This window comes from Pelmatolapia mariae, linkage group LG7 (genome assembly GCF_036321145.2).
Source record: "Pelmatolapia mariae isolate MD_Pm_ZW linkage group LG7, Pm_UMD_F_2, whole genome shotgun sequence".
NCBI classification, from domain to species: domain Eukaryota; kingdom Metazoa; phylum Chordata; class Actinopteri; order Cichliformes; family Cichlidae; genus Pelmatolapia; species Pelmatolapia mariae.
The window spans coordinates 54944784-54972329 of record NC_086233.1 but is presented as its reverse complement, the minus strand read 5'-3'; the positions used below and the strand labels follow the sequence as shown (position 1 = coordinate 54972329).

The window sequence follows — 27546 nt, the reverse complement described above, 5'->3', positions numbered from 1 at the left end:
GTTTTGGTATGCTTTGTTTTACATTGTAATTATTCCAAACACTAAGACATAATAAACTGAATGGACACAGACAGCTCTTCAAAATCAAAGTCTGAAAATACATATAAATTGAAGTTCTCATCAGATTCTAGCTGCTGTGGCACCTTCATCTAATATTCTACTACACTTGTATTTTATTTTCTTTGTCAAGAAAATCAAACAACAGAGCAAAATGCTGCCTCGGGTGTGCTCTATTTTCAGAAGGAATAAAAGGCTTTATGACAGTCAGTCTATGTTTTTCCACCCTTTGCAACAGAAAGGAATATTCCTCAGAGTAAAAATGTGCTAAAATATGTTGGTGCAGCCTGAACACTCCAAACCAATATTTAATAGCACAAGAAACACCACATAAACAGAAAGTGTAGTAAGGATACAAACTTACTGTACTGATAAATCGCAGCATTAGGACTACCAAACACTTGTAAAGTCATTAACATGCTCATTAACATGTCTCAGATGCATTGCCAAAACGTGAGAGTTCTTATATTAGATTTTATGCAACTTTTACATGAAAGCCAACAATGTGCCTGACCAAAACTTTTGTACTGGAACAATTTGTTTTATATAAAATAAGAAGCCACTGTAATAAATTATGTTGAAAAATGTGCAAATGGAGCAACATGGCCACTTCACTATCACTCTGTGGTGCTCTTACTCATGTTTGGCTCCCCAATGGAAACACTGAATATTAAAATAAGGTGCTTTTGTCACATTAATGCAAAAAGACATGATCATGATAATGATCACTCCTGCCAGTTGAACACAAGGCATATCAGCTGATGAAAAAACTCCCTTTTTTCTGTAAATTGTAACTGAAACATTAATATGTGTATTCAAGAGTATTTTTGTACTTACCACTGCTGTATGAGGCATGGGGTTAAATCCACAAAGATTGCAGACAATGTTCTTGCATTCAGTACAGGTGTTGTAATTGGGTGGCTCCTTTGTTCCCACATTGAGTTTGACCTTACAGAGCAGACAGGTGGACAGACCTTCTTTAGGAGCAACCTGAAGCACTTTGTCCTGTGCTAATGGTGTAGCCTTGGCCTGTTGAAGTGGATCTGGTGTCTGTGTTGCCGGTGGTTTACTATCCTTTGCTGGGGGCATCTTAGGAGAAACCGGAGGTGTAGGTTTAGGGCTGACACTTGCTGTAGTGGACATCTTCCGTGGAGTAGGTGGTGTAACTTTAGGTTCATCCTGAACTGCCGAGGTTATCAATGTAGATGCAGAACTTAAAATTGATGAACCAAAACCAAACATCTTCCCAGTCACTGACTCAGCAGGCTTTGGAACAGTAGGTTTAGGGGCACCAAAGCCAAAGAAACCACCAGACTCCTGTTTCGCTGGGTGAGCTGGTGGTGGGGCAGGCTTGGGAGATTGGGTCAATGGCTTTGATGGCTGTTGTGGTAGTTTGCCAGCTTCTTGTTTTGCGAAACCTGACTTTACTTCTGGCTTTGTAGGTTGTGAAATCTGTCCCTGTGGAGGTTTTTCCACAAGCTTTGCCTGGCTAGCCACATCCTGAGCATGTCCTTGTGCCTTTTCCACAGAATCTTGCTGTGCTTTGTCCATCCTTTGGACTGCAGTTGGCACTGGAGCCTCACCTTTGAGAATTTCTTTTTTGGGTTGAACTATTTGAGTAGCCTCTTTTTGGACATCTGCATACTCTGCAGCTTTCTCCTTCTGGACTAATGTCGGTGTGTCCTTCTGTTCAGAGCGAAGAGGTGTAGAAACCTTGCTTGGCATGGGCTGGGGTTTCACTACAGTAGGTTCAATGGTTTCAGATACTCCAAGGGCTCTCTGCATCTGGCAGTTTAAACAAAGCCATTCCTTTACCTGGAACAAGTGTAATGGAAAGCATAAATCACTGTCCAATAAATAAAAAAACAATAACAGTGTTCTGAAATCAGATGAAGGTGCAATGATTTTAAAGCACAAAGAATATCCAATGATATCAAGGTTACTAATGTAACGTGCATATATTCAAAGGGGATTCATTCATACAAACAAATCATGATCATTGTAAAATAAAATGTGTTTAATTTCTCAAACTGTTTTACCAGTGTAATGTAGTTTTTATTTTCTTTTTAATGCAATTTTAATAAGGCATAATTATAAAAACAAACCAGAGGCAAACTTTTTTTTCAAACAATAGGAACTGTGAGAGCTCCTCTATTGTTTTAAAAGCTTTTCTACAATGCCCAGTTTTGTTACTTTTCTTTAAATTTTTGACTGAGAGTAGCGTAGCTTTTATCAACTCAATCTGATAATTCTTCTCCAAATGTAAGTTTCAAACGTTACGGTCTCAAATTGGGGTATGCAACATGTTTTTGATGTCACTTGAAAAATAAAACATCTATATTTTAACAAATTATTTCTTAAATTTGTTCAAATTCTTCCTATAATTTGTGCATTTTACTGGAGATAAATGGCAAAAATTAAGCCAATTCAGGCAATTTATTACCAATAATTTAGATTAAGTCTTTAGATTAAATTCAGATTAACATAATCTGAATTGTTGGCTGGATTGTTTTGTAAATCAAGTAATACTTGATTTAGTAGGTCTACTGGACCCACAATAATTGAGTGACAAAAATATGAAAACTACAAAAAAGGCAACAATAAACAGAAAGTTGCATACCTTTGAATCATCTGGTACTGGATTAAAGCCACACTGATTGCAGACAGTTGTCTTGCATTCTGTGCAAGTGTTGTAGTTAGGAGGATCTGTGGAGCCCACTGTAAGTTTCACCTTACAGAGTGGGCAGACAGACTGATCTGCTTTTGAAGCACCTTGGGTGTCTATTGGCACCTTGGGGGGCTCTGATGGAACTTTGTCCACTTTGGCTTGAACTGTTGAAGGAGTCTTATCCTGCTGTGGTTTCTCTGGTTTCTTCTCCTCTGTTTTCTGGACAGGCGGTGGTTTGGTGTCCTTTGCAGGTAATGTTTTAGGAGAGGCTGGTGGTGTAGTTTTAGGAGTGACACTGGCTGTGGTGGACATTTTACGTGGTGCTGGTGGTGTAGTTTTAGGAGTGACACTGGCTGTGGTGGACATTTTACGTGGCGTTGGTGGTGTAGTTTTAGGCTCATCTTGAACAGCTGATGTTATTAAATTGGATGCAGAGCTTAAGAACGATGACCCAAAGCCAAACATCTTTCCTGTCACTGACTCAGCAGATTTTGCAGCAGTAGGCTGTGTTTTAGGACTGCCAAAACCAAAAAAGCCTCCTGATTCCTGTTTTGCAGGCTGAACAGGTGATGGAGCAGATTTAGCTGGAGGAGTCGCAGCTTTTGGAGGCTGTTGTGGGGGTGGCTTTCTTGCTTCTTGGTCTGATGGAAGAGCAGCTAAAGAAGATGCAGCTTTTGGAGGCTGTTGAAGGGGTGCCTTTTCTGTCTTTGAATCAGGGGGAGCGGCAGGCTGAAATTTTGGAGTTTGTTGCTGGGGTGTGTCTGGCTGTCCCTTGGGAGTCTCTGCAGAAGGCTTTTGCGAAACATCAGTCTTTATGATAGTGGATGAAATAGTTTTGTCAGGCAATGAAGCAGCTTTTGGAGCAACCTCCTTAGTTAGGTCAATATTGATGGGGGAGACAGTTTCTTTGGCTGCAGGAATGCTAACAAGGTCACCTTTGGGTACATCTGGCTTAGAAACATCTTTCTTAGAAGCTGTCAAGATGTCTGTCTTCTGTGTGCTGGCAGGGACCTCTTTGCTTGGTGAAGGTTGTGGTTTTATCATTGGTAGGCCTGGAGGTTCAGAGGCTCCAAGTGCTCTCTGCATCTGGCAGTTGAGACATAGCCATTCCTTTACCTATAAGAAAAACACACATGAGCTCTGTCAATCTCTCTCTCTCTCTCACAAGCAAATTCAAAGCAATACTAGAACTTTGTCTAAATAGGCATTCTACATTGATAAAACATTTAATTACCTCTGTTACATTTGGCATAGGACTAAATCCACACTTGTTGCACACAGTGGTCTTGCAGTCAGTGCAGGTGTTGTAGTTGGGAACATTTTTGGAGTCCATGTTGAGTTCTGCTTTACAGAGTGGACAAGTAGAGTGAGCCCCTTTGGGAGCAGCTTCTGGTTTTGCAGACTCTATTAGGGTTTTATCCACTGTTGTCTGCTCTGATAGAGGAGCCTTGACTGGCTGAGGTTGCTTCTTTTCCAGTTGTGGTTTCTGAGCAACAACTTGGTGTGATTCTTTGCTTAGGGGTTGTTTTTCCTGTATTTTATCAGAGGATATAATCAGTTGCTCAGCTGTTTTCTGAAGTGTTTCAACTTTATCCTTTTCCTTTTCTGAATCTTCTTTAGGTAGAGGAAAACTTGGTGTGAGATCACTTTTCTTCTTAGCTGAAGTTTCAGCATTAGTGGTAACAGGTGCACCTTGGGAAGGCAGTTGTCTTTCTTCGCTTGGTGGTGCAGTGATGGCTTGAACATCCTTGGCAGGCAGTGAACTAACTTTCTCCTCTTTTGCTTCAGCTGAAACAGTAGCTGGGGTGTCTTTTGCAGGTGGAACGATATCTGGAGTTCGATGTACGATATCCATTTTCTCTGGTGGTGCCTCTGGTTTTGGACTTTCTTTCTGCTTTTTCTCTAATACGTCTGTTTTTTGTGTGGGAATAATATCTTTCGTTTTAGTCTCAGAGACATCTTTTTGCTCAGCGGCAGGTGCGGATGCTTTGCTGGGTGATGCCTGAGGTTTCATCACTGGAGGCTGTACTGATTCAGCTGCTGTGAGGGCTCGTTGCATCTGGCAAGTCAGACACAACCACTCCTTCATCTACAAGGAAAAGCATATTATTTTGAGTAAGTGTGTCTTTAACAACTAAATTTTTAAAATAAAAGCATAAATCACCACAGTTAAGAAAACATAACGTATATATTATACATAACATACATTTTAATAACTACATTTTTGGTTTATTTACCTCTGTTTCATTTGGTGTTGGGTTAAATCCACACTGGTTACAGACAGTTTTCTTGCATTCAGTACAGACATTGTAGTTAGGCAGATCCTTAGACCCTATGTTGAGTCCAGTCTTACAAAGTGGACAGGTGGACGGGCCTTGTTTGACGGTGGTTTGGGAGGCTTCACCTGTTTTTGGAGGTTCTGATGGAGCCTTGTCAACTTTGGCTGAGACTAATGGTGGTGTCTGGATCAGCTGGGGTTGTTCAGCCTTGGTTTTCTCCTGGGTAGCAGGGGATTTGATCTCTTTTGCAGGGGATATCTTGGGAGAAACTGGTGGAGTCTTAGGCTGGTCCTGAACAGCTGAGGTAATCAAAGTGGACGCAGAACTGAAAATAGAAGAACCAAAGCCAAACATTTTCCCTGTCACAGACTCTGCCTGCTTTTCAGCATCAGGTTGAGATTTACCACTGCCAAATCCAAGGAAGCCTCCCGATTCTTTTGGTGGTGGTGGAGTGGCATTACTCAGCTTACGTTCAGGCTGCCTGATTTGGTCTGGTGATTTGTTAGGAGCTGATGTTTTCTGGGGCTTCTGTTGTATTTTCTGAAAAGAAACCGGGCTGGCCTGTTTGTGAACCTCTGGCTTGACATTAGTCTCAGATGTAGCAGGCTGTGCCGTTACGGATAGTTTCCTCTGAGGTGACTGCTGTGCTGATGACACCTTCTTTTCAGGTTCAGCTGGGCTGGTGACATCTTTCTTTTGGGGTTTTGCAGGTGTCTGAGCGTTCACTGAAATTACTGATGGAGGCTCTGTTACTCCTAGAGCCCGCTGCATCTGGCAGGTAAGACATAACCACTCCTTTGCCTGAAAGAAAAATTAAATAAAATTAAAAATTATATACACACACACATTCTTCTAGGTGATCTATTTACAAATACTGATTGTTTCATCATTATTAAACTAGTTATTTTTATTTTAGTTTACTTTTCCAATGCTGTAATACATCTAGTAATAGATAGTATTTTTTCATTATTTAATATTCCTAAATCCTGGATGAATATTCCTTGAAATCCTGAAATCTAGGTCAACAAGAGACATTTCAAAAGTATAAGCTCTGCTGATATTAGTTAAATACAAAGTGTCAATAATAACATGTTTTGTTTTCTTCTCAGTCTTACCCCAGTTCCGTCTGGCATAGGATTAAACCCACACTGGTTGCACACAGTGTTTTTGCATTCAGTGCAGGTATTGTAGTTGGGCAGATCCTTGGAATCAGTGTTAAGTTTGACCTTACAGAGTGGGCAGGTAGACTGATCTGGTTTGACAGCTGCTTGGGAAGCTGCTGCCTTTGGAGTTTCTAATGGCACCTGTCTTGATGCTGGTGTTTTGGTCTGCAGGGATGGGTCAGTTAACTTCTGCTGCTCCAGCTTCTGGGAAGCAGGGGGCTTCATCTCTTCTGCTTTTGACTGGATTGATGGTGGACCCTTTATCTGCTCTGGTTGATCAGATTTCGTCTCCTGTTCTGGTTTCTTTACAGTGGGAGATTTGGTTTCCCTTGCAGGAGACAGCTTAGGTGAAACTGGCGGAGTAGTTTTTGGCTGGTCCCGAACTGCTGAGGTTATCAAAGTAGATGCAGAACTGAAGATTGAAGAACTAAAGCCTAACATTTTTCCACTCACTGACTCTGCAGACTTTGCAGCTTCAGGTTGAGGCTTAGGACCAGCAAAGCCAAAGAAGCCTCCTGACTCTTGCTGTGTTGCTGCTGTGGCATTACTTTGCTTACGTCCAGGTTGGGTTGCCTGATCTGGGACTTTTTCAGGAGCTGTTTTCGCTTTTTCTTCCGATGTTTTACGTTCAGGTGCTGGGCTAACCTGTTTCACAGATGCTGTTGATTGTTTTCTTTGTGGGGAGACTGCTTCTGAGGTTTGCTTTTGTACAGCTGTGTCTGGACTGTCCTTTGTTTGAGGAGTAGTCAGTTTGGAAGATTCCTTCGACTGGACTGTAGCAGGTAAAGAAACTTTATTGGGTGACATTTGTGACTTTAGTGATGGAGGTCCAGTAAGTTCAGAAGCTCCTACTGCTCTTTTCATCTGACAATTAAGACACAGCCACTCTTTTACCTAAAATATAATAGACACTTGGTTAAGTGATGCTTTATAACTACAGATTATATCATCAAATGTATACATTATGCATCAAAACAAATTCATCAAACCTCTACTTAAATATAGTTTAATACCACAGATGACACATCTACAAATAAATTACTTTAAAAAGCAACTTTTAATGATTGAATGAATTCAAAAGGCCGGTACCAAAGATTAAAGTCACAGTATCTGGCCAAAAGTGAAATAGGATTATTATATTACCTCTGCTCCTGAGATAGAGCATTGGATAATGGCTTGAAAAATGTTTTAACTTCTCTTTATAAGACATCATCAGACATTTTCCAGTCTGAGATGCACAGACATGCACACAGATGACCACAAAAACATGCCTGTGACTATAACTGCTGCCAGCATGGTGGTATTTGATTATTTTACACTACAGGCAATGTGGAAAACAGACAATATTTTTTAAATCTTGTATTCATGTACTTACCTCTCCTACTGGCATGGGATTAAATCCACATTGGTTGCAGACAATGTCCTTGCACTCAGTGCAGGTGTTATAGTTAGGTGGGTCCTTGGAGCCTATGTTAAGCTCAGCCTTACACAGTGGACAGGTTGTCTGGCCTGCATTAGGAGCCATATGAGACACTTTTGCTACTTGTGGTAGAGCTTTATCGGCTTTGCTTTGGTGGGATTCATCTGGTTTCTTCTTTTGTTCTGGCTTCTGAGGAAGAGTTTTGGGCTCCCTTACCGGTGACATCTTGGGAGAAACTGTTGGTGTACTTTTTGGAGAACTCTTGGTTGCAGCAGACATCTTCGGCGAGACTTGTGCTGGCGCAGACATTTTTCGAGAGCTTGGTGGTGTGGTCCGTGATTCGTCTTGAACTGCAGATGATATCAAAGTGGATGCTGAGCTGAAAATGGAAGATCCAAAGCCAAACATCTTTCCACTGATGGATTCTGTTGTTTTTGAAGTATCAGTTATGATTTTACCACCCAAACCTAGTGGGTTTCCAGACTCCTCTTGTGGGACTGTGGTGACCTTACTCTGTTTTAATCCCGGTTGACTTCCCTGGTCAGTTGGTTTCTCAGGGCCTGATGCAACTGAAATATCAAGAGGCTTTTTCTCACCAGGAGTTGGGCTAGGATGTCCTTCACTTGCGGGTCCTTTAGCCTCCTTAGATGAAGGTGCTACTGCTGTGGACCGTGTCTTCTGAGGAGAGCCTAGTGTGGCTGTGTCCTTCTTTTGAAGTATGTCAGCCCCTGGAGTCTCCATCTTAGGAGCTGCATCTGATTTTATTTCCTTTTTAGTTTCCACTTGATCGGTAACTATTGCTTTCTGATGTACAGCAGATGGAGAAATTTTTTTATCTCCATGGAGGTGTTTCACAGGAGGCCCTGTGGGTTCAGCTGCACTAAGAGCTCTCTGCATCTGACAGTTCAGACATAACCATTCCTTTACCTGCAAAAACAAAGTATATTTTATTAAAATATGAAGCATTTAAAATAATATTAACATATAAATTAATGTTGTAATAACAATTCAATTACAGGTCTATATATGTAATTTTTGCCGTGCATTTTATTGAAGTTTTATTAAAGTAAAATGAGTAATTATTGCTTCTCTTACCTCTGACACATTTGGCATTGGATTGAATCCACACTGGTTACACACAGTGTTCTTGCATTCAGTGCATTTGCTGTAGTTCGGCGGTTCCTTTGAGCCAAAGTTGAGTTTCATCTTACAGAGCGGACAGGTAGATTGGCCTGCCTTTGGAAGAGCTGGTGAAGCTGGCTCTTTCTCTACTTTGGCTTGTATCAGGGGAGAGGTCTTGGCTTCTTGAACTTGCACAGCCTTCTTCTCCTGCTCCTGCTTCTGAACAAATGGTGATTCACTCGCCTTTGAGACAGGAAGCTTGGGAGAAACTGGTGGTGTCTTTTTGGATTCATCTTGGACAGCTGAGTTTATTAAAGTCGAAGCCGAACTGAAGATGGAGGTACCAAAGCCAAACATTTTTCCACCCCGTGATTCACCAGGTTTTGTAGAATCTGAGAGAGGTGTGGAACGGCCAAATCCAAAGAAAGCTCCAGACTCCTCTTGTGTAGTGGATGTAATACTACTCTTTTTGATTTCAGTTGGATTTCTCTGTTCAGGTGGTTTCTGAGGTCCTGTCTTTTGGCTCTGCGGTGGCTTTTCTGGTTGCTCTGCTGTTTTTTTCATCTGACAGTTTAGACATAACCACACCTTCCCCTATATTAAAGCAAGGAAAAATTAATTAAGATATAGTCAGGGTAATTTTAATGCAATAGAATATTTTACTATTAAAAGACTGTAATAAGTTCATTGACAAACATTTATATATGTAATATGTATAGGTGATTGTTCAAGTCACTTTTTTTTCTTACCTCCTTAACATTTGGCATAGGATCAAATCCACATTGGTTGCAGACAGTGTTTTTGCACTCAGTACAGGTGTTGTAGTTGGGAGGGTCTTTAGAACCCATATTGAGTTCCAGTTTACAGATAGGACAAGTTGACTGGCCTGTCTTAGAAACAACAGGCAATGCAGGTGCTGTCTTGGATGGCTCTTCAGGAGGTTTGCCTGCTTTTGTCTGTACTGATGGTGAACCTTTGTCTTTTTGTGGTTGCTCTGATGTTTTCTCCTGTACCGGTTTCTTGACAGTGGGAGACTTGGAGTCACGTGCAGAAGACATCTTAGGAGACACTGGTGGTGTCTTTTTGGATTCATCTTGGACAGCTGAGTTTATTAAAGTCGATGCAGAACTGAAGATGGAGCTACCAAAGCCAAACATTTTTCCACCTAGTGATTCAGGGGTCTTTGCAGAATCAGGTTGAGTTGTAGAACTGCCAAAGCCAAAGAACGATCCAGATTCCCCTTGTGTCGATGCTATACTACCCCTTTTAGATCCTGGTTGATTTATCTGATCTGTTGGTTTCTGAGGACCTGTCTTCAAGCTTTGCTGTGCATTTTTCTGACCAGAAGCTGGACTGGCCTGCCTATGACTTTCAGATCCTTTCACATCTTCAGTCTTTGCCAGCTGTTCTCCTGGCTTTTGCACTTTCCGCTGAGGTGAGCTTGATGGAGAGGGCTCCTTTAATTTAGATTCAGCAGATGTCACATTCTCTTTCTTTTGAAGTTTATCCACTGGGGGAGTTTCCTTCTTTAGGGCACTGTCTTGTGCAGTGACTTTACTCGGTGAAGCCTGTATTTTCATCATGGGAGTTCCTGGAGGTTCTGATGCTCCCAGTGCTCTCTGCATCTGACAGTTGAGACATAGCCACTCCTTCACCTACAATGGAGCAACAATATTTAAAAATTCAATCAGTCGTGCTGCAGAATACATTTTAATGTTAAGACATTTTAAAGTGACAACAATAAAAAAGACAATGTCACAGTTATTGTTCAAATAAATTGTTATATTCTACATAATTCTTCTTAATTTACCTCCTTAACATTTGGCATAGGATTAAATCCACACTGGTTGCAGACAGTGCTTTTGCACTCAGTACAAGTATTATAGTTGGGAGGATCTTTAGAGCCCACATTAAGTTCCAGTTTACAGAGAGGGCAGGTAGACTGGCCTGCCTTGGAAACAACTGGTGGAGCTGATGCTTTCTTTGGTTGCTCTGATGATGGCTTGTCTGCTTTTGGCTGTACTGGTGGTGAGCCCTTGGCTTTCTGTAGTTCCTCTGTTTTTTTGGCCTCTTCCAGCTTCTTGACTGGAAGAGGAGATTTAGAAGTGGGGGGTTTAGAATCCTTTGTAGCAGACATCTTGGGAGAAACAGGTGGTGTACTTTTAGGTTCATCTTGAACAGCTGTGGTAATCAAAGTAGATGCAGAGTTGAAAATGGAGGAACCAAAACCAAACATTTTCCCTGTCACTGAATCTGCAGGCTTTTTAGCATCAGGCTGAGTTTTAGCACCACCAAAACCAAAGAGGCCTCCGGACTCTTGCTGTGCAGCTTTAGTGGTGCTTTCCTGCTTTCCTACAGTTTGATTCATCTGCTGCGGTTGTGTCTTCTTGTTCTCCTGAGCTACTGTCTGACCAGGAGCTGGGCTGACTGCCTTTTGACTGTCTGGTTCTTTAGTCTTTGCTGGCTGTGGTGCTGATGTTGGTACTTTTCTCTGGGGAGAGCCTGGTGCATTAGTCTTCTGTGGTGTAGGCTGTGCGGGAGTAGTCTTTTTGAAAGATTTGCCCAAAGATGTATCAATTTGAGGTTCAATTCCTCCAGCAGCCCGTTTCACCTGGCAGTTTAGACATAGCCACTCCTTCCCCTTAAAGGAACAGCATAAAATACATTATAAATGTATTAATCCTAAAAACACAAAAACAGTCTTATGGAAAAAAAAAAACACAAAAAGAGAAAAGAACCATAGAAATACAAATGCGGAAAAATTTTGTCACTACAGTTAGCAAGAACTGTGTTGGTCCAAAAATCAGCTTAAGATTGGGATAGTACTTTATGGTGCTATTTGTAGCACCAAATATTTACATGAGACAATGCAATATATTTTAACTGTATCCAAATAAATTTGGTTTTCCAACTAAAAATAGTGCAGCAAAACAAAAGCTTAAAGAAGGATTAATCGCCAATAACTATTTGCTTAACTTACAAATTAAAAAGCTGAGAGCAATAATGATAGTATTATTTTAGTTTAAGGCAGTATCACAATAGGCAACCTGACACAGTAGGTACTTTGTCATTTACCCTCAAAGGCTTTACTTTGAGCAGTAATGTATTTTGAAAACACCTTTAAAAGTAAATGTCTTTGTCCAAAATCCAAGAACAGGAACTTGCACAGTATGAATGTGAAAAAGCAACAACACTGTTCAAGCATTACTGAGCATTTTTATTTCTTGTTTCTGTTATATAACCATATAGGAGTGGTAACATTATTGCAAGAAATAAAATGCCACTCCCTTTTACTTGAAAAGAGATGTAGGTCTAATGGAAAAGACTGCTGCTTGCAGGAGTGTGAGCCTTCCCCTGCTCAGCATGATTAAAGGATCTGACAAATAGCATTCTCAGTGTGACTCTTAGTCAAAGTATCAGGGGTTCAACAGGACTGCACATGAAAACAAAAACAAACAAAAACAAAATAGCTTTCTCGGGTAACTTCTGTGTTCATAAAACTTTGTGAAAAACGCTCACATGTAACAAAATTTTGTATATCATCTAACATGTAATGGTTCTTTGATAATAGCTCTCCAATCTATGAAATAACATAGAACAGGATCTTAACAGCTTCAACAAGCTTAATTCTTAAGCATGCCTCAGAAGTCGAAGTAAAAGACACTTCTGAGAAATCTGTAAAATATTACAGCAAACAAATGCACTGACCCTTTAAAACTCCAAAATTATAAAGATATACATTTCATTTTACTTTTCCTAAGTTAGTTCAGTAAACTGCACCTCTTACCTCATTAACGTTTGGCATGGGGTTAAAACCGCATTGATTGCAGACAACGGTTTTGCATTCAGTGCATGTGTTGTAGTTGGGAGGATCCTTTGAGCCCATGTTAAGCACTATTTTACAGAGAGGACAAGTGGATTGGCTTGTAGTAGGAGCAGTGTGGGAAGTTGCTGCTGTCTTTGGAGTGACTGGCAGGGATTTTTCTGCTTTTGCATGTCCAGCTGGATGAACCTTTGCTTGTTGAGGTTGTTCTTGTTTCTTGTCTTGTTCTGACTTTTGGATAGAAGGCGGTTTGGTCTCCTTGGAAGATTGCATTTTAGGAGAAACCGGTGGAGTTGTTTTAGCCTCATCTTGAACAGCAGAAGCTATCAAATTAGATGCAGAACTAAAAATAGACGAACCAAAGCCAAACATCTTTCCAGTCACTGATTCTTCTGTCTTTGCAGTTTCAGTTTTAGTACCTCCAAAGCCAAATAAACCTCCTGACTGCTGCTGGGATGCTGAGGTGGCACTGCTTTGCTTGCGTTCAGTCTGATTAGTTTGGTGTGGCTTAGAAGACCCTGATGCTCTCTGGGCCTCAGGTATCATTTTCTGAACAGGTGCTGGACTGCCTGTTTTTTGAGCCTCCGGTCCTTTAGCAGCTTCTGCCTTTTCTGGCACTTTTGTTGATTTAGACTGGATTTTCTGCGGTGAACCTGGTGCTGATATTTCCTTTTTGACAGGCTCAGCAGCTGATGGTGTCTGTTTTTGGGGACCAGAAATTTTGTTAGGTGTGGGGTTTTTTATGGGAGGTCCTGGCAGTTCAGAAGATCCTTGAGCTCTCTGTATTTGGCAGGTAAGACAAAGCCACTCATGTGCCTGTAGAAAAAAACAAAGACAAATACATTTATTAAAAGATATGTGCACATAGATGCACATAATGTAATAAGGTGAAAGAAGAAAAAAGTACATTTCCCCAAATTATTCAAGGGACATCACAAATGAGTTTCGAAACTTTTGAAAATAAAAAATTGTAAAAACTAGTGATTCAATAATGGTACCAGATTGATTTAGCTCTACCAGTGCTAAACCCGTGTTAATTCAATACTAATTAAACACAATCTAACAACAGTTTTCAAATACATGACATAAAATTTACAATATTTGCAATAGTACAATATTTCATCTTGTAAGAACTTTGGGGTCGCCAAATAGCTTGCCCACTACTAGCACGGTAAGGGTTCAGTGTCCTTTGGTAAGACAGTGAACACAAAATTGTAAAACCCCTTGTGTGTGAATGTGAAAAGACATTGCAAAGTACTTTGAACAATGTACTTTGTTCAAAGTATGTGCTAATGTGCTAAAACACATTAAGTGAAATATTTCAAGTCTTTGTTGCTTTAATTGTTAGATAAAAGATAGCAATTTTGATTATAGCTTATATCTCAGGAAAATCAGAAATCTCTATCTCAGATTATAAGAATATCAATCAAAAAAGAATTTACAACACAAAATATCAAACCTCTGAAAAATATGTTCATTTAGACACTCAATACTTGATTGGAGCTCCTTGAAAACATACTATTGGATCAATATGGACTCATTATACATAAAGAAATGTATAATGATCATGTTTTGTTCTATAAGGACTGCACTGCTTCAGCCAAATCCACATACTACTCTGCTTTAATCAGTTCTAATGAAGGTAGCTCCAGGTCTCTTTTTTCATTGTTCAGTAAAACTACAAAACCTCCAGACATATTCCCCTCCCATATGTATTCTGCTGACTTTTGTAATTCTCTTATGTCTTTTTTCACCTGTAAAATCTCAGATATCCACTGTCAACTTAACTCTCCAGGAGCTTCCGACTCTGAAGTAGACTTCCTGTTTCCCCCACTGTGTTCCTGTCACTTATTTTCAAGCTTTACTCTTCCCTACAAAACTGATGTATCTAATCTTATTATAAAATCTAAATCATCCACCTGTCACCTTGACCCTCTTCCCACTGTGTTAGTTAAAGCCTGTCTTCCCTCGTTAGCTCCTCTCATAACCAGTATTATCCATTCCTCCCTTAACACTGGAATCGTTCCTAAATCTCTGAAAAAGGCTTCTATTATTCCAAATCTCAAAAAGCCTGGTGCAGACCCCCATTAACTTTGATAATCTTCGCCCTATATTAAATCTCCCCTTTATTTCAAAAATTCTTGAAAAACTTGTCGCCTCCCAGCTTCACTTACACCTCAATAACCATAATCTCTATGAACAATTTCAATCTGGTTTCCGCCCTAATCATAGCACAGAAACTGCTTTGTTAAGGATTATCAATGACCTTCTGAAGGCAGCTGATTCTGGTCTCCTATCCATCCTCATCCTTCTTGATCTTAGTGCGGCATTCGATACCATTTCTCACAATATCCTCTTGAACCGGTTAGCATCCATTGGCATTAGTCATACCCCCCTTGCCTGGTTTACCTCCTATCTCTCAGACAGCACTCAGTTTATCCAATTTAAATCCCTCATCCCTCCCACCTACCGCCCTCTCAAACTGTCTTATCGAGATTAGATCACTTTTCTTAAACTAAACAGTAATAAAACAGAAGTTTTACTTGTTGGTACAGCCTCTATCTTATCCAAATCCCACAGTTTTTCCATTAACATTGAAAGTTCTCCCACCCTTCCCTCCCCTCAGGTTAAGAGTTTGGGTGTCATATTTGATAATACTCTCTCATTCCAGTCCCACATTAATTACATAACCCGGTCTGCATATTTCCACTTACGTAATATTAACCAACTCCGCCCCTTCCTTACTCCCCATGCTGCTCCCATCCTTGTCCATAGTCTTATTACGTCCCGCATTGATTACTGCAATTCCCTCTTATTTGGTCTCCCTACAAGGTCCCTTCATAAACTCCAACTTCTTCAAAATTCCGCAGCTCGGGTCATATTCCGTCAAGAGCTCATATTACGCCAGTTCTTCAGCAGCTTCACTGGTTGCCCATAGAAGCCAGGATAAACTTTAAAATCTTACTTTTCACGTACAAATGTATCCATAAATCTGCTCCTTCCTATTTGTGTGACCTACTCCATATCACCACTGTCTCCCTCCCTCTCCGATCCTCATCTGCTATTCATCTTACTGTTCCGTCCGCACGTCTTACCACTATGGGGAACAGAGCCTTCAGTCGCTCTGCTCCTCGACTCTGGAACTCTCTTCCTCCAGCCATAAGAAATATAGACTCTCTTCCCACATTTAAGTCACAGCTCAAAACACATCTGTTCAAACTGGCTTATTCGCTTTAGTGCTGATTTTATCTGTTGTCAAGTTCTGCTTTGCAATTTTAGCTTATTTTATGACTATTGCTTCTTTTATTAATTTTGTTCTTTTGTAAGGTGACCTTGGGTTTTTGAAAGGCGCCCTCAAATAAAATGCATTATTATTATTATTATTATTATTATTATTAATAATAATATTTTGTGTTGTGACATACAGCAGACCAGCTTGCTAAGGTGTTTTTGAAGATCAAGTTGCTTTGACAGCAGCCTTCAGCTTGTATACTTTCTTGGGTCAGGTGTTTCTCATCTTCCTCTTGACAATACCCCACAGATTTTTAATGAGGTTCAGGTCAGGTGACATGGCTGACCAATCAAGCACAGTGACAAGATAGTCAGCGAATTATTTGTTAGTAGTTTTGGCACTGTGTGCATGAGGTAAATCCTGCTGAAAATGGAAATATCTTTCTGCTTAGCCAAGATAAGACGATTCTGACATTGTCTCTGGGTATTGATTGTTTGGTATGATTGATAATAGAAATTAGATAGTTGTAGACCCTTTCCTGAAGCTGTTTGTGTGTAGTGGTTCTTGAAGTTAAGTGCTGTGCAAAACTCTAGAGCGAGCCTTCATTTCTCTTTATTTTATTTCCTTCTTGTAATTTTAAAGTAGTAGAGGAAGAGTTCCTCAAGCTTTGTGAAGGTCTTTCAAGGATTTTCTTTGGATATTGGATATTGACTAAATTTTCACCCATTTTCAATACAGTCCTTGTACCTAGCAATTATGAATGGAATGCTTTTGCTTGTTTGTTAAGCCACTTAACACTGGCCTATGACTCAATCAAGCATAAAAAGGCACCTAACTCAATGAATGAACTAGTGTCATCGCAAAATTATATAATTTCTTCTGAAATTAAATCAATGAAAAGTCCAAAAATAACACAGTTTCACAGGCATAAAATAGTTAATACAAGTTTTAGATACTTTATTTATAACTAGCTATAGTTATAAATTGCTATAGTTATAAATTGTTATAGATATAGATTCCCAAAGAGCTACTAGCTGAAAACTCTGCATTTCTTAACATGTTGTACAGAGTTTACTTAAAATTTTGCAGAAATTTGACAAGTGGAGAAAAAAGAAAATGTGTCAGGACTAAAGAAAACCATCAATAGGATGTCTGTGAAGGTTCTCAGTCATCCAGGTCATCGTTGTCCAATGTAGACTGTTCCTCACTACACTGTACAGCAACACTGCTTTACAGCAACACTGCTGTACAGTGTAGCGAGGAACACTGCTGTACAGTGTGTGAATGCTCAGACCTCTACATTGGAGAGAGCAAACAGCCACTTCATAAACGCATGGCACAACATAGAAGAGCCACCTCGACGGGACAAGACTCGGCGGTCCATCTGCATCTAAAGTACAAAGGTCACTCCATCGAGGACACCAATGTTCACATTTTGGACAGAGAAGACAGATGTTTGGCTGATTGTGGCCTACACCCATTTTCATACCTTGGCTCGTGTGATTAGGTAGAGGATCATTAGGGGGTCCATTGTCCCTCTTGGGGGACTCCCATAGGGCTTAAATCTGGGACTCTGCATCATGACCTTAGAACTGAAGAAGCTTCTCAGATGAGAGGTGAAACGTTTTCAAGCAACTTAAAGAAGTCGAGACGCTTTTCTTTCCAAGCTCCTTAGACTATCAATAAGATATGAGTAGTATCTGACAGTCATGTTCTTGAGAAATAGGGAAAAAAAATCAAGCAAACACCTGACACTGGTCCTTAAGTTGATCCATGTACTATTCAGTGAATCTTGAAATGGTCTCAGTAGAAGGGTGGCTGTAAATGAGTTAATCTTAAGGAAGGAAAACAGGGAAGTATGCCAAACTACTCCAGAAAATCAGTGGCAAAACCAAATTTAAACTTTTTAGTTCAAATCATCATCAGTACATACAAAGGATGTCAGAAGAGAAGTACAACAGTGAGTACTGTGAGTGTCTACAGGTCTAGAACACGCTGGACACTCTGTCATGTTTTGGGGCTGCATTTCAGCCCCTGGCACATAGAAATCTACCATCAGATTTTCCACGAAGCAATACCAACTCGAAAATGGGTGATTGGCAACAGCTTCATTTTCAGCATGAAAATGATCTCAAATATACTGCCTAAAGCATACCTGGATAGAAAAACACAGTGGAAGACTGTTAGTCATAGATTGGTCACTTGAGAATCTAGCATTTAACATTACTGAAACAGTGTGTGATCATCTTGGGATAAAATGGAATAAAAGGCAACCAACATCCAAAGAAGAGGCTGAACGTCCTTCAGAAAGACTGTAAAACTATTGCTGAAGACTACTTAAAGAAATTACAAGAAAACCTGCCTAATAGATTTCAAGCTGTGTTGGTGAATAAAGGTGGTCATACCAAAGACTGACTTCCATGCTTGTCAGAATTATACAAACACTATTTTTGCGTTCTACATTGCATTTCCATGTAGTTTTGCACCAGCTTCAGTAAACAGCTGAACATATCTCACATTTTCATAGCAAAATATAAAGAAATGAGGGGTGGCTCAAGATTTGTTCACAGTATTGTACTAACATGTTACTCCATTCTATGCAAAGCTCTTCGGAGTTCTTGAATCGATTTGTCTTAACAGTCCTCTCAAGGCTGCACTTATCCATGTTGCTTGTGCACCTCTTCCTACCACACTTTTTCCTTCCATTCAAATTTCCATTAATATTCTATGATACAGCACTCTGCAAACAGGCAGCCGTTTCAGCAGTGATCTTCTGTGGCTTACCCTCCTTGTAGAGGGTGTCGAAGATCACCACCTGAACAGCAGTCAAGTCAGCAGTCTTCCCCATGACTGAGGTTGCGTGCACTGAATTAGACTGAGGCATACACGGTATTTATACTGTTTGAGTAGTAGTTTTAATCTCAAACTGAAATATTTGAATAATGTGAGACACTGATTTTCGTATTTTTGTGAGCTATGAGCTGTGATTGTCAAAATGAAAACAAAAAGGCTTGAAATATTTAAATGTGCATTAAATATTACCTTTTTAAATTAGATGACAAAAGGGATGTATTTTTTATGACATTCTGAACTTTTAAGATGCATTGATAGATGCAAATGAATAACCATTCAACTCCTGGCCATTTGCCTTCATTGTCTCATGATATCAATTAAAACTACACTGCATTAATATTTTTAATTACATATGTATTAATTCTGTAAGTGTAGTGTATAGCAAAAGTATCCAACCAAAGAAAACTGCTTAAAATTTGTAGTATCAAATAAAAGAACATTTGCATTGAAGTAAAGTTACGAGAAAGCATAAAATAGATCACATAAAGACTAAATTAAACCACTACTTACATTAGAGTCTGGCGGGCTGAAGCCACACAAGCTGCACACATCCATTTTACACTGTGTACAGGTTTTATGGTTAGCTGGTTCTTTTGTAAGTTGTGTTGTTTTACACACTGGGCAAAGCTTTGCTACTGTTGTTGACTGAGATCTTGCTTTGGCTGTTCCAGGTGATGAAGACCCTGCTTGTGTCATGCCAGTTGGACCAGGTCCCTTACTCCCTTGCTTATCAGAAGACTGCTGTTGGGATGTGGCCCTGATGCCTTTCTGCTCTGGTCCTGCCTTAGACGAGTCATGCTGTTGCTGCCCAATTTTTGGTGATGCCTGCTGTTGTTTTCCAACCTCAGACCCAACCTTTGTTGACCCTTGTGCACCAGTCTTAGCAGGGTTTTGTTGCTGCATCCTTGTCTGTTGTTGAGCTCCAGGTTTAGGAGAACTTTGCTGTATAGGCTGGTTTTTGGGGGGTTCTCCTTTAGGCTGGACTTCAGGTTGAGCCCCTGTCTTTGAAGTTGTTTGTTGCCCAGCAGGTTTGTTTGAGGGGCCAGTTTGTCCATTTCCATGTAGCTGTGGTGAACCTTGCTTGGGAGGTTGTTGGGTCTTTTGCATAGGGGGAGATTGGCCTGGTTTATGGGGATGCGGTTGCTGTTGATGGTCTTTTCCAGGGCCTGCTGTTGGCTTCTGTTCTCCAGATTGCTTTTGCCCCTGCTGGGGAGGTGATTTTTTATCCCCCTCACCATCATCTCCAAACAAACCAAACTTATTTACAGCAGAGGACACGGCATTGAGGGGGTTTGCCCCACTAAGGAATTTGGAGGAGAACATTGTTGGGTCTTCCTCGTCCTCCCCCTCTTCCTCCTTGCAGGAGCTGGAATCTACAGGACTGTCAGAGTCAGAGCAGGAACTGTCTCCACTTTGACCCGGCTCTCCCACAGATGCCTGAGGGGGGGCTGGACCTGTGGAGAGGGCATCTACAGCCCCACTCCTGCTGCTGCTGCTACTGCTGCTGCTCCCTGGGCTCTCCTCTGGCTCAGCATCTACGTCAGACTTCCTACATACATGACAGACAAAGAGAGGATGTGTGAGGTGACAGAAACAAGGGAGGGATAATGAAAGAGAGTATGAACATTTGCGGACCACAAGTATGTAGAAGAAGGGATAATGTAGTTTCACCCATCCACTCAACATTAAGATAAAGTTGGCTTAATCTAATAACTCAACTTTGAAGACCATCAATGCATTACACAACATGTAGTTAACTCGATTTAGACAAGTGTATCCTTATCTGAACCTATTAACTGCATGGTTTTCAATAGAGAAATTTTCATATAAATATTCTGTAAGAATCTGTGTATTAGACACACCGGTGCTTGATAAATTGTATTTATTTCCATTCTGGTTAGAACTATTATTATTTGTCATTAAAGCCATTAAAGATTCATTCTCTTTGATTTACTCCACACCGACTGTTGCTTTCAGTACCATGGACGGGACCAGAACCGCTCTGCTGCTTGCAGCCTATACAAATCAGAGAGATCCTTTTCAGCCAGTTAAAGCCTACGATACAGCCTAATGTGCAATACAGGAGGGGGATGTCGCTCTCAATTGACCGGGCTACTACAAATCCTATTCAAATGACTACTGAATAGGATCTGGACTCGCGGGTCCAGATCACCATTTTTTTCACGGTGACAGAATTCGATTTTCATTATCCGAATGGCACCGATTGTCACGGAGTGAAAAATGTCACGCAAGACGTGTTTTACAGCAGCCAGACGAGTAAACACAGGAAATCTAGCGCTTTCACTGGAGAAACTGCAGGCACATCCGGGTAGCGGCCCAGCAAATAATGCATGGGAAGTAAATACTGATAGTTTCTTGGAAAAAAGCAACATCAAGGGCAATACAAGTCTGTGATGACCAATTATCTTTCTAAATAGGCAATTACAGCTGCGTTCGGCGTTTACTACGCAATGTTCACTTGCAGCTCAGGTTCACTCATACGCGGTGAATCTGACGTATCCACGGCGCTTTACCGATATGAAAAGGCATCATGCATAACCACCAACCATTCTAAACCGGACAACATCTTAGTCCGCAGAGGGTACGAGGTGATAACAGCCCAAGCCCACGGGTGAGCGAAAAAATGGAAAACACATTCTCACCTTTTTCTTGTGTCCTTGACCAGGTATCTTAGCGAATATTTTTTATACTTAATGTGTAGTATACTGTTCTAGATTATTGTAAACCAACGTAAAACTGTGACGAAACCCAGTAACAGCCCTGTCATCCCTGTGATTTCCCGAAATACCATCTGTTATCCACTCTGCGCCCCCCGCTCACCTCCTCCCATCCTGCAACCAAGCATCCTTCACCCTCCACGGTCACAATGTCAAACATTGAAGCGCAGAATTCAAGAGAAACCGAAGAGAAACAGTACCTTCATCAACAGCTGATCTGTCTCCCCATCCTGCCCAGCCTTCCTGAGATATCCCCTGTCCGTGTCTGTCTGATCGCCGGGGGATAGAGAGCACAGGGCAGCGGATAGAGAGCGATCAGCATCCACTCCGCCTCCCACTTTTGCGCGCATGCGCCACATCTGACAGGTGATCACAATATATATCACGCACGGAAATTGAAATTAAAGGGGACAAGCGATTTATTTCCCCTGGAGTCACGTGTGATCAGACCTGAAAATTTACCCTTATGCTGAACGTCTTCTCAGTGGCCGCTGACAGATTTGATATGTCATTGCTGTGATCGTGAGTTGCAGTGTAGCTGGATAACAATAATAATAATAATAATAATAATAATAATAATAAAAGAGCAGCACTGGATAATTTCACATCACATTAAATGTTATACCCGATTAATTGCATTTTCTAGACAAATGACGCTCCCCTGTCATGTTCACTTATTTCTCTTGTTCCTGAAAGCACAGTGGATTTAAATCAACACTGAGCACAAGGAAGGCAAATAATGCCTCATCTGCTTTATGTGTGTGCTAGGTCCTCTTTTGGATTTGCAGTGTGAGCATGCCCAAGCACCATTAAGAAAGTGAGCAAGCTATGACCCTCTGTTGTCTGAAAGACAGAATGAGAGCGCTTTCCCCGGCTTATATATTGTAAAGTTCAGCTTTAGGCTCTGTCTTAGAAGAAATTAGTTCATCTGACCTGCCTCTAAGCTTCCTTCTTATAGTGCTCTCTGTCAATTTAGTTAAGGTAAATGTTCCAACCAGCCTTGGTTCCGGATCTCTTCCACAGTAATAATGGGCTAGATATAAGCCACACAGCCTCCATTATAGAGTATCAGTTCATTTAGTTTCATTAACAAATAAACATGCTTAGTGAAGCAAAATGCATGAGCAACTCTGTGCACAAGCAGCTCTTGTTGTTTTATTTAGCTCATACAAAGGAAATTCACACCAACTGCCACTGTATATCAGTTCTTCCATGGTTCAGACCTGGACACCCGTCAAGATTTTGACTGCATAATCTCGTTTTTTCCCCTTGCACTAACTTTCTTATCTCTGTCACAACTGAAAGAGCAGATGTGAGGAGAAGAGAAAATTTGGACAATCATATCTGGTCCTGCTTTGGAAAACTTTTCCAGTTCAAGGAGGTTGCATATCATGATCACAGCTTTTGGCAGCTCTGCAGAATTTATAATTGTATTCGAAACAGATAACCATGTAAATGCAAAAATGCGTATACTATTAAAATATTCAAATATGTAGTTTTCTTCCTGGTGAACTGATATATGGAATATATCACAAAGTTTAGCAAAACTTTTGCTCTATTATGTATCACTTCTGCAGCATCCTGCTGCCATAAAAGAGGAAATTCACCATCAGCGATTACTCACCACCACAGTTCATCATTTTTGAGCACTAATATAGCTCCGCCATGGCATGCATGTTTACTCAGTCGTACAGTCAATAATTTCCTACTCAGTGTCTGGTAAGCCTGAGGAAGCTCTGTGGGAAGGATAGAGAGCAAGTGTTGTGTGGGCGTGTGGAAGAGTTACGTCATGTGTGATGTGTGAGCAGCAGAATCGCTATGATCTCTCTTTGGAAAGCGCCAAATCTGGCTTCACTGCAGACATGCACACATACACAAACAGATACGCACACAGGAAACATGTAGCACAATCTCCATCTGGGGATATAGGCTGTAACTTTTCCGTGTCCTCCTACCTGGGCTGAAAATCCATTAAGTAATCTCAAAACTGCTTATCTCTACCTCATCCTCACAATCTGGCGCTTCCTTCTGTTTCCGCTTTCTGTTTTTGTAAAGTTTTAGAACAGAAAAAGAGTAGAACTAAAATTATGTTAATGCACACTAATACCTTTATGTGCCATTAGGTAATGTCTTAGGTCATTGTTGTATCGTGAGCTTTAGGTTTCATATTTTCTTCTGACAATGATTACGAGATAAATAATATGATTAGCCTTGATATTTAAAGCACATTACAGTAAACAGGCTGTCTATAATTTAGTGTTTGTCATTAAACAGTTTACACTCTTCCTCACAACAGATTTGTTTGTCAGTCAATATTATGTAAGACAGCAGGAAATCACCAGATGTGGGACGAGCATGTTCTTTTCTTTTGATCCCTCCCTACTTGTCAGTTTAAATACAATAACCAAAATCTCCACTGTCACCATCCTTTTTTCTCCCACATACTCTTTGATAAGGGCAGACCAGACTTTGCTCTCACACAACTAAGACATCGCAGATTTTTAACTGCATCACTGACATGTTTACCAGCTGACCTCAAAGTGAATTAGAGTCTGTCACGTGTATCCAGGACCGAAACAAAAACCAAGTTGCTGATGGGAAGCTTTGAAAGCTCACTTCTTTTCTGTGGCTTCACATGTATAGAAAGTACAACCCCAATTACTAACAAGTTGGGACATAAAATTGAAATAAAAAACACAATGCAATGATTTGCAAATCTCATAAACCTATGTTTTATTCGCAGCAGAATGTAGAAAGCATATCTAATGTTTAAGCTGAGAAAATGTAACATTTTAAGAAAAAATAAGGTGACTTTAATGATGATATGTTGATGACAACACAGCTTAAAAAAGTTGAAAATGCATGTTTACCACTGTAACATCTATCTTAACAACAATCCTGGGAAACATCTGGGAACTGAGGAGACCAATTCCAGGACTGTCCCATTCTTGTCTGATATAGAATCCTAGTCCTCAACAGTCCTGGGTCGTTTTTTTTTTTTTAAATCAAATAGGTGAACGGTCTAGACTGTAGGCAGATCAGTTCAGCACCGAGACTCTTCTTGTACAAACCACACTGTTACAATAGTTGGCAGTAAGCAGTTTACCATTGTCTTGTTGAAATACACAAGGCTTTCACTGAAAAAAGATTCTGCCTGCATGGGAGCATATGTTGATTTAAAACCTGTATATACCTTTCAGCTTTGCTGCTGCCTTTCCAGCTGTGCAAGCTGCCGATTTAATAGGCATTAAGTCACTCCCACACCATCAGAGATGCAGGCTTTTGAATGAGCAGTGATAACAAGTCAGATGGTCCCTCTCCTCTTTAGTCCAAAGGATGCAACATCCATGTTTTCCAAAATGAAAATTAATCTGACCAAAGAAACATTTTCCACTGTTTTCAATTTTAAATGAACTTTTGACCAGAAAACACAGCTGTGTTTCTGAATCTTGTTCACATATTGGTTCTTCTTTGCATGATAGAGCTTTAACTTTTGTTTGTGGATGCCATGGTGAACTGTGTTCACAGACACAGAAGTGTTCTTAAGCCCAAGCCCGTTTCCATGACAGAATCATGCCTGGTTTTAATGCAGCGCTGCCAAAGATCACAGGCATTCAATACTGATTTCTCCAATTTGTCATTTGATGATATGATGTACTGTAGATGACGAAAAGACAGTTTTATGTTGAGGAACATTATCCTGAAATTGTTCCACAATTTGTAGATGTAGCTTTTTGTCCATTTTTACAAACCCTTCCTCTTATGCAGTTTTTATATCCAGCCATGTTACTGACCTGTAGCCAATTAACCTATTTGTTTTTTTGTTGTTTTTTTTGTTTTTTTGTTAAATGTTCCTCCAGGTGTTTTTTTTTTTTTTGGTACCACTTTCTTTTCCAGATTTTATTTTTCCCACGTTAATGCCATCACATTCAAAATGAGGTGATACTTTTTTGTGAAATATGAAGATTTCTTAGTTTAAACATTTGGTATGTTTTCTGTTTTGTATTGTGAATAAAATATGTTTTATATGGCAGTTTGAACTTCAGACCTGCTTGCACGGGGACAGAAGAGCTTCTTGCTACTTTGCTTATCTGTTACTAGTCCAGTAATAAAAACTATAAATGTGTCTTTTAGATGAATTTTAAATAAGAAAATAAACCTGATGGTGTGACTAAGAAGAGTTGACCAAACACATCTGTAGTTCTCTCTCATGTAGTATCGCTCGTATATACACTTGTATTCTTCTCTCCACAGTTGATCCCAACACCCACACACCCTATTTCTCTCTCACTGTTTCTCTATCGGGCTGTGTACACAAACAAACTCAAACAGATTTGAGAGGCAGTACTTATCTCTCTCTCATTTTAATTAAGCAGACACTGTGGAGCATTATGCTGCCTAGCAGTTTCTAACTCCCCTAGCTGCAATTCTCACATATGAGACTGCTACTTCCGCAACAAGAACAACAGCCAAGCATTCACTTTTTTCGATAATGTTGGAATAAGTTTACAAAAACACACACCTCTGACGTTGACCCTTGAGGAATTCAAAGCAGTTTTTTCCCGGCATGGTTTTCTCGGGAGCAGAGCCGGAGCAAGGTGGAGTGGTAACCTGCATCGAGGTGTATTGCTGTCCTCTGTAGGTCTCTAGGTCTCTGTGCCTGAGTATCTGGCAGGGTCACAATGTAATCTATACAGTAACCTGATCACACACACTTTGCCAGCATCATTAAATTTACATATCTGCCCCTGGGAGGGGAAAATATGGACTTGCAATAATACTCTCTGAACAGAACCGAAACACATGTGGAAAGAGCAAAAATCACTAATATAATATTAACAGCAGATGAAGGTGTTTACAGCTTCTGTATTTCAGGAATCTAGTTCTATGTGTAATTCGATCTAATGCAGGCTGTTATTCGTTGCAACATGTTATTAATTGCCAGAATACAAATCCTTACATCCTTGAAGGGACTGGCTCAACAGTGGACAGGAAAAATACACAAAAATTGCACACTGTTTGTCATGAGTTGTTTTTCCTGTTGAATGCATTGATTACAGTTGGACTCAAGTACAAACTGTGTCACACATAAAATATGTTCCAAACAATGCAACTGACTGACCGTTAACTTAATTGTGTTCGAATGTGCATGAGACACAGGTAGAGTTACCAAGCACTGGCAGTCTGATGTGTGTCACTTGGGAGAATGGTTTGTGCTTTGTGCCTTCCTCACTCAGCATTGTGCTAGAACACTGAGCAAGCCTCTAAAGCCACCCAGTCCTTTTTCCTGATGAGTGACCACTGCTATCTCCCGTACTAAAAATACTCTTAAAGAGACAGCACCGACAAGACATCTGTATGGGCTTATCACTGCCCCTACTACTCTTATCTTGCTTTTCACACCAGCCCCTCCCTCTGCTGCCATGTCACGGGAGAAATTTGAGGATAACCCAGTTCACGCCCCCAAATCCTCCAAATCAGTGAGCACAAAATCACTGCTGATAGAGTCAGACTGGCAAAGGTGAAAAGGATGGATGAGAATAAAAATGAGTTTTTATTTTCTAGTCTGACAGGAAATAAGCACTACCTTAATGAATATCTTACAGGCGAGAGGAAAAAAGTCAATGACAGGTGTAGCAGATGTAGGACCAGGCAGTATGAATTGTGCGTCTAGAAAACCCAGTTTGGCTGAACAGACTCACATCAGCTTTAATGCTAATGTAATTGCTAATGGAATTGGCAAAAGCCTTAAGTAAGACATTTTGCTGTCTTTCTCGGGCATATCTTGCTGACATTATTAAGCTTTAATAATAAAAGGCATGGAGAGTGTGCGTATATGCTTTGTGTTTCCAGATCTTACAATATCATACTTGGCAAATCTCTGAAACACACATTTCAACCATGTGACAGCATAAACCTTTGTGCACCTCTATCTATGTAGCATGTAATCATACAAGCCCTGAAGCGGCCAATCTATGATGGTGTTGGTGCCTGAATGGCATCAGAATGTTTTTACAGGTTCTGTGATAAGGTCCAGACAGCCAGCTGTATATAATTGAAGAGGTGTAAAAGAAGATGGGGTTTTAGACTACAAGGAGAGTCCTGCACTAACAGTGTACAGTGTCAGAGGTAGCCTTTGTTCAGCTTGCATGCAGGCACTTTAACTAAAATGTATATTTCTCTTGCAAAGA

At 40.4% G+C, this 27546-nt stretch overlaps 1 protein-coding gene across 4 annotated transcripts in view; it reads right to left on the bottom strand.

Moving 5' to 3' along the window:
• The window catches only part of pclob (piccolo presynaptic cytomatrix protein b), a 62544-nt gene extending 40866 nt beyond the window's left edge, over nucleotides 1-21678 (bottom strand). For all 4 annotated transcript variants that reach the window (XM_063479795.1, XM_063479796.1, XM_063479798.1 and 1 more), the window contains exons 1-12: nucleotides 21556-21678; nucleotides 19128-20166; nucleotides 12497-13348; nucleotides 10520-11350; nucleotides 9459-10364; nucleotides 8683-9303; nucleotides 7543-8514; nucleotides 6120-7061; nucleotides 4963-5805; nucleotides 3960-4814; nucleotides 2678-3841; nucleotides 895-1872 (exon numbers count right to left, since the gene is read on the bottom strand). In XM_063479795.1, coding sequence (XP_063335865.1) covers nucleotides 895-1872; nucleotides 2678-3841; nucleotides 3960-4814; nucleotides 4963-5805; nucleotides 6120-7061; nucleotides 7543-8514; nucleotides 8683-9303; nucleotides 9459-10364; nucleotides 10520-11350; nucleotides 12497-13348; nucleotides 19128-19940 — 9777 coding nt within the window. In that variant the 5' untranslated portion in view covers nucleotides 19941-20166; nucleotides 21556-21678. The remainder of the gene's footprint in view (nucleotides 1-894; nucleotides 1873-2677; nucleotides 3842-3959; nucleotides 4815-4962; nucleotides 5806-6119; nucleotides 7062-7542; nucleotides 8515-8682; nucleotides 9304-9458; nucleotides 10365-10519; nucleotides 11351-12496; nucleotides 13349-19127; nucleotides 20167-21555) is intronic.
• Nucleotides 21679-27546: the final 5868 nt, after the last annotated feature.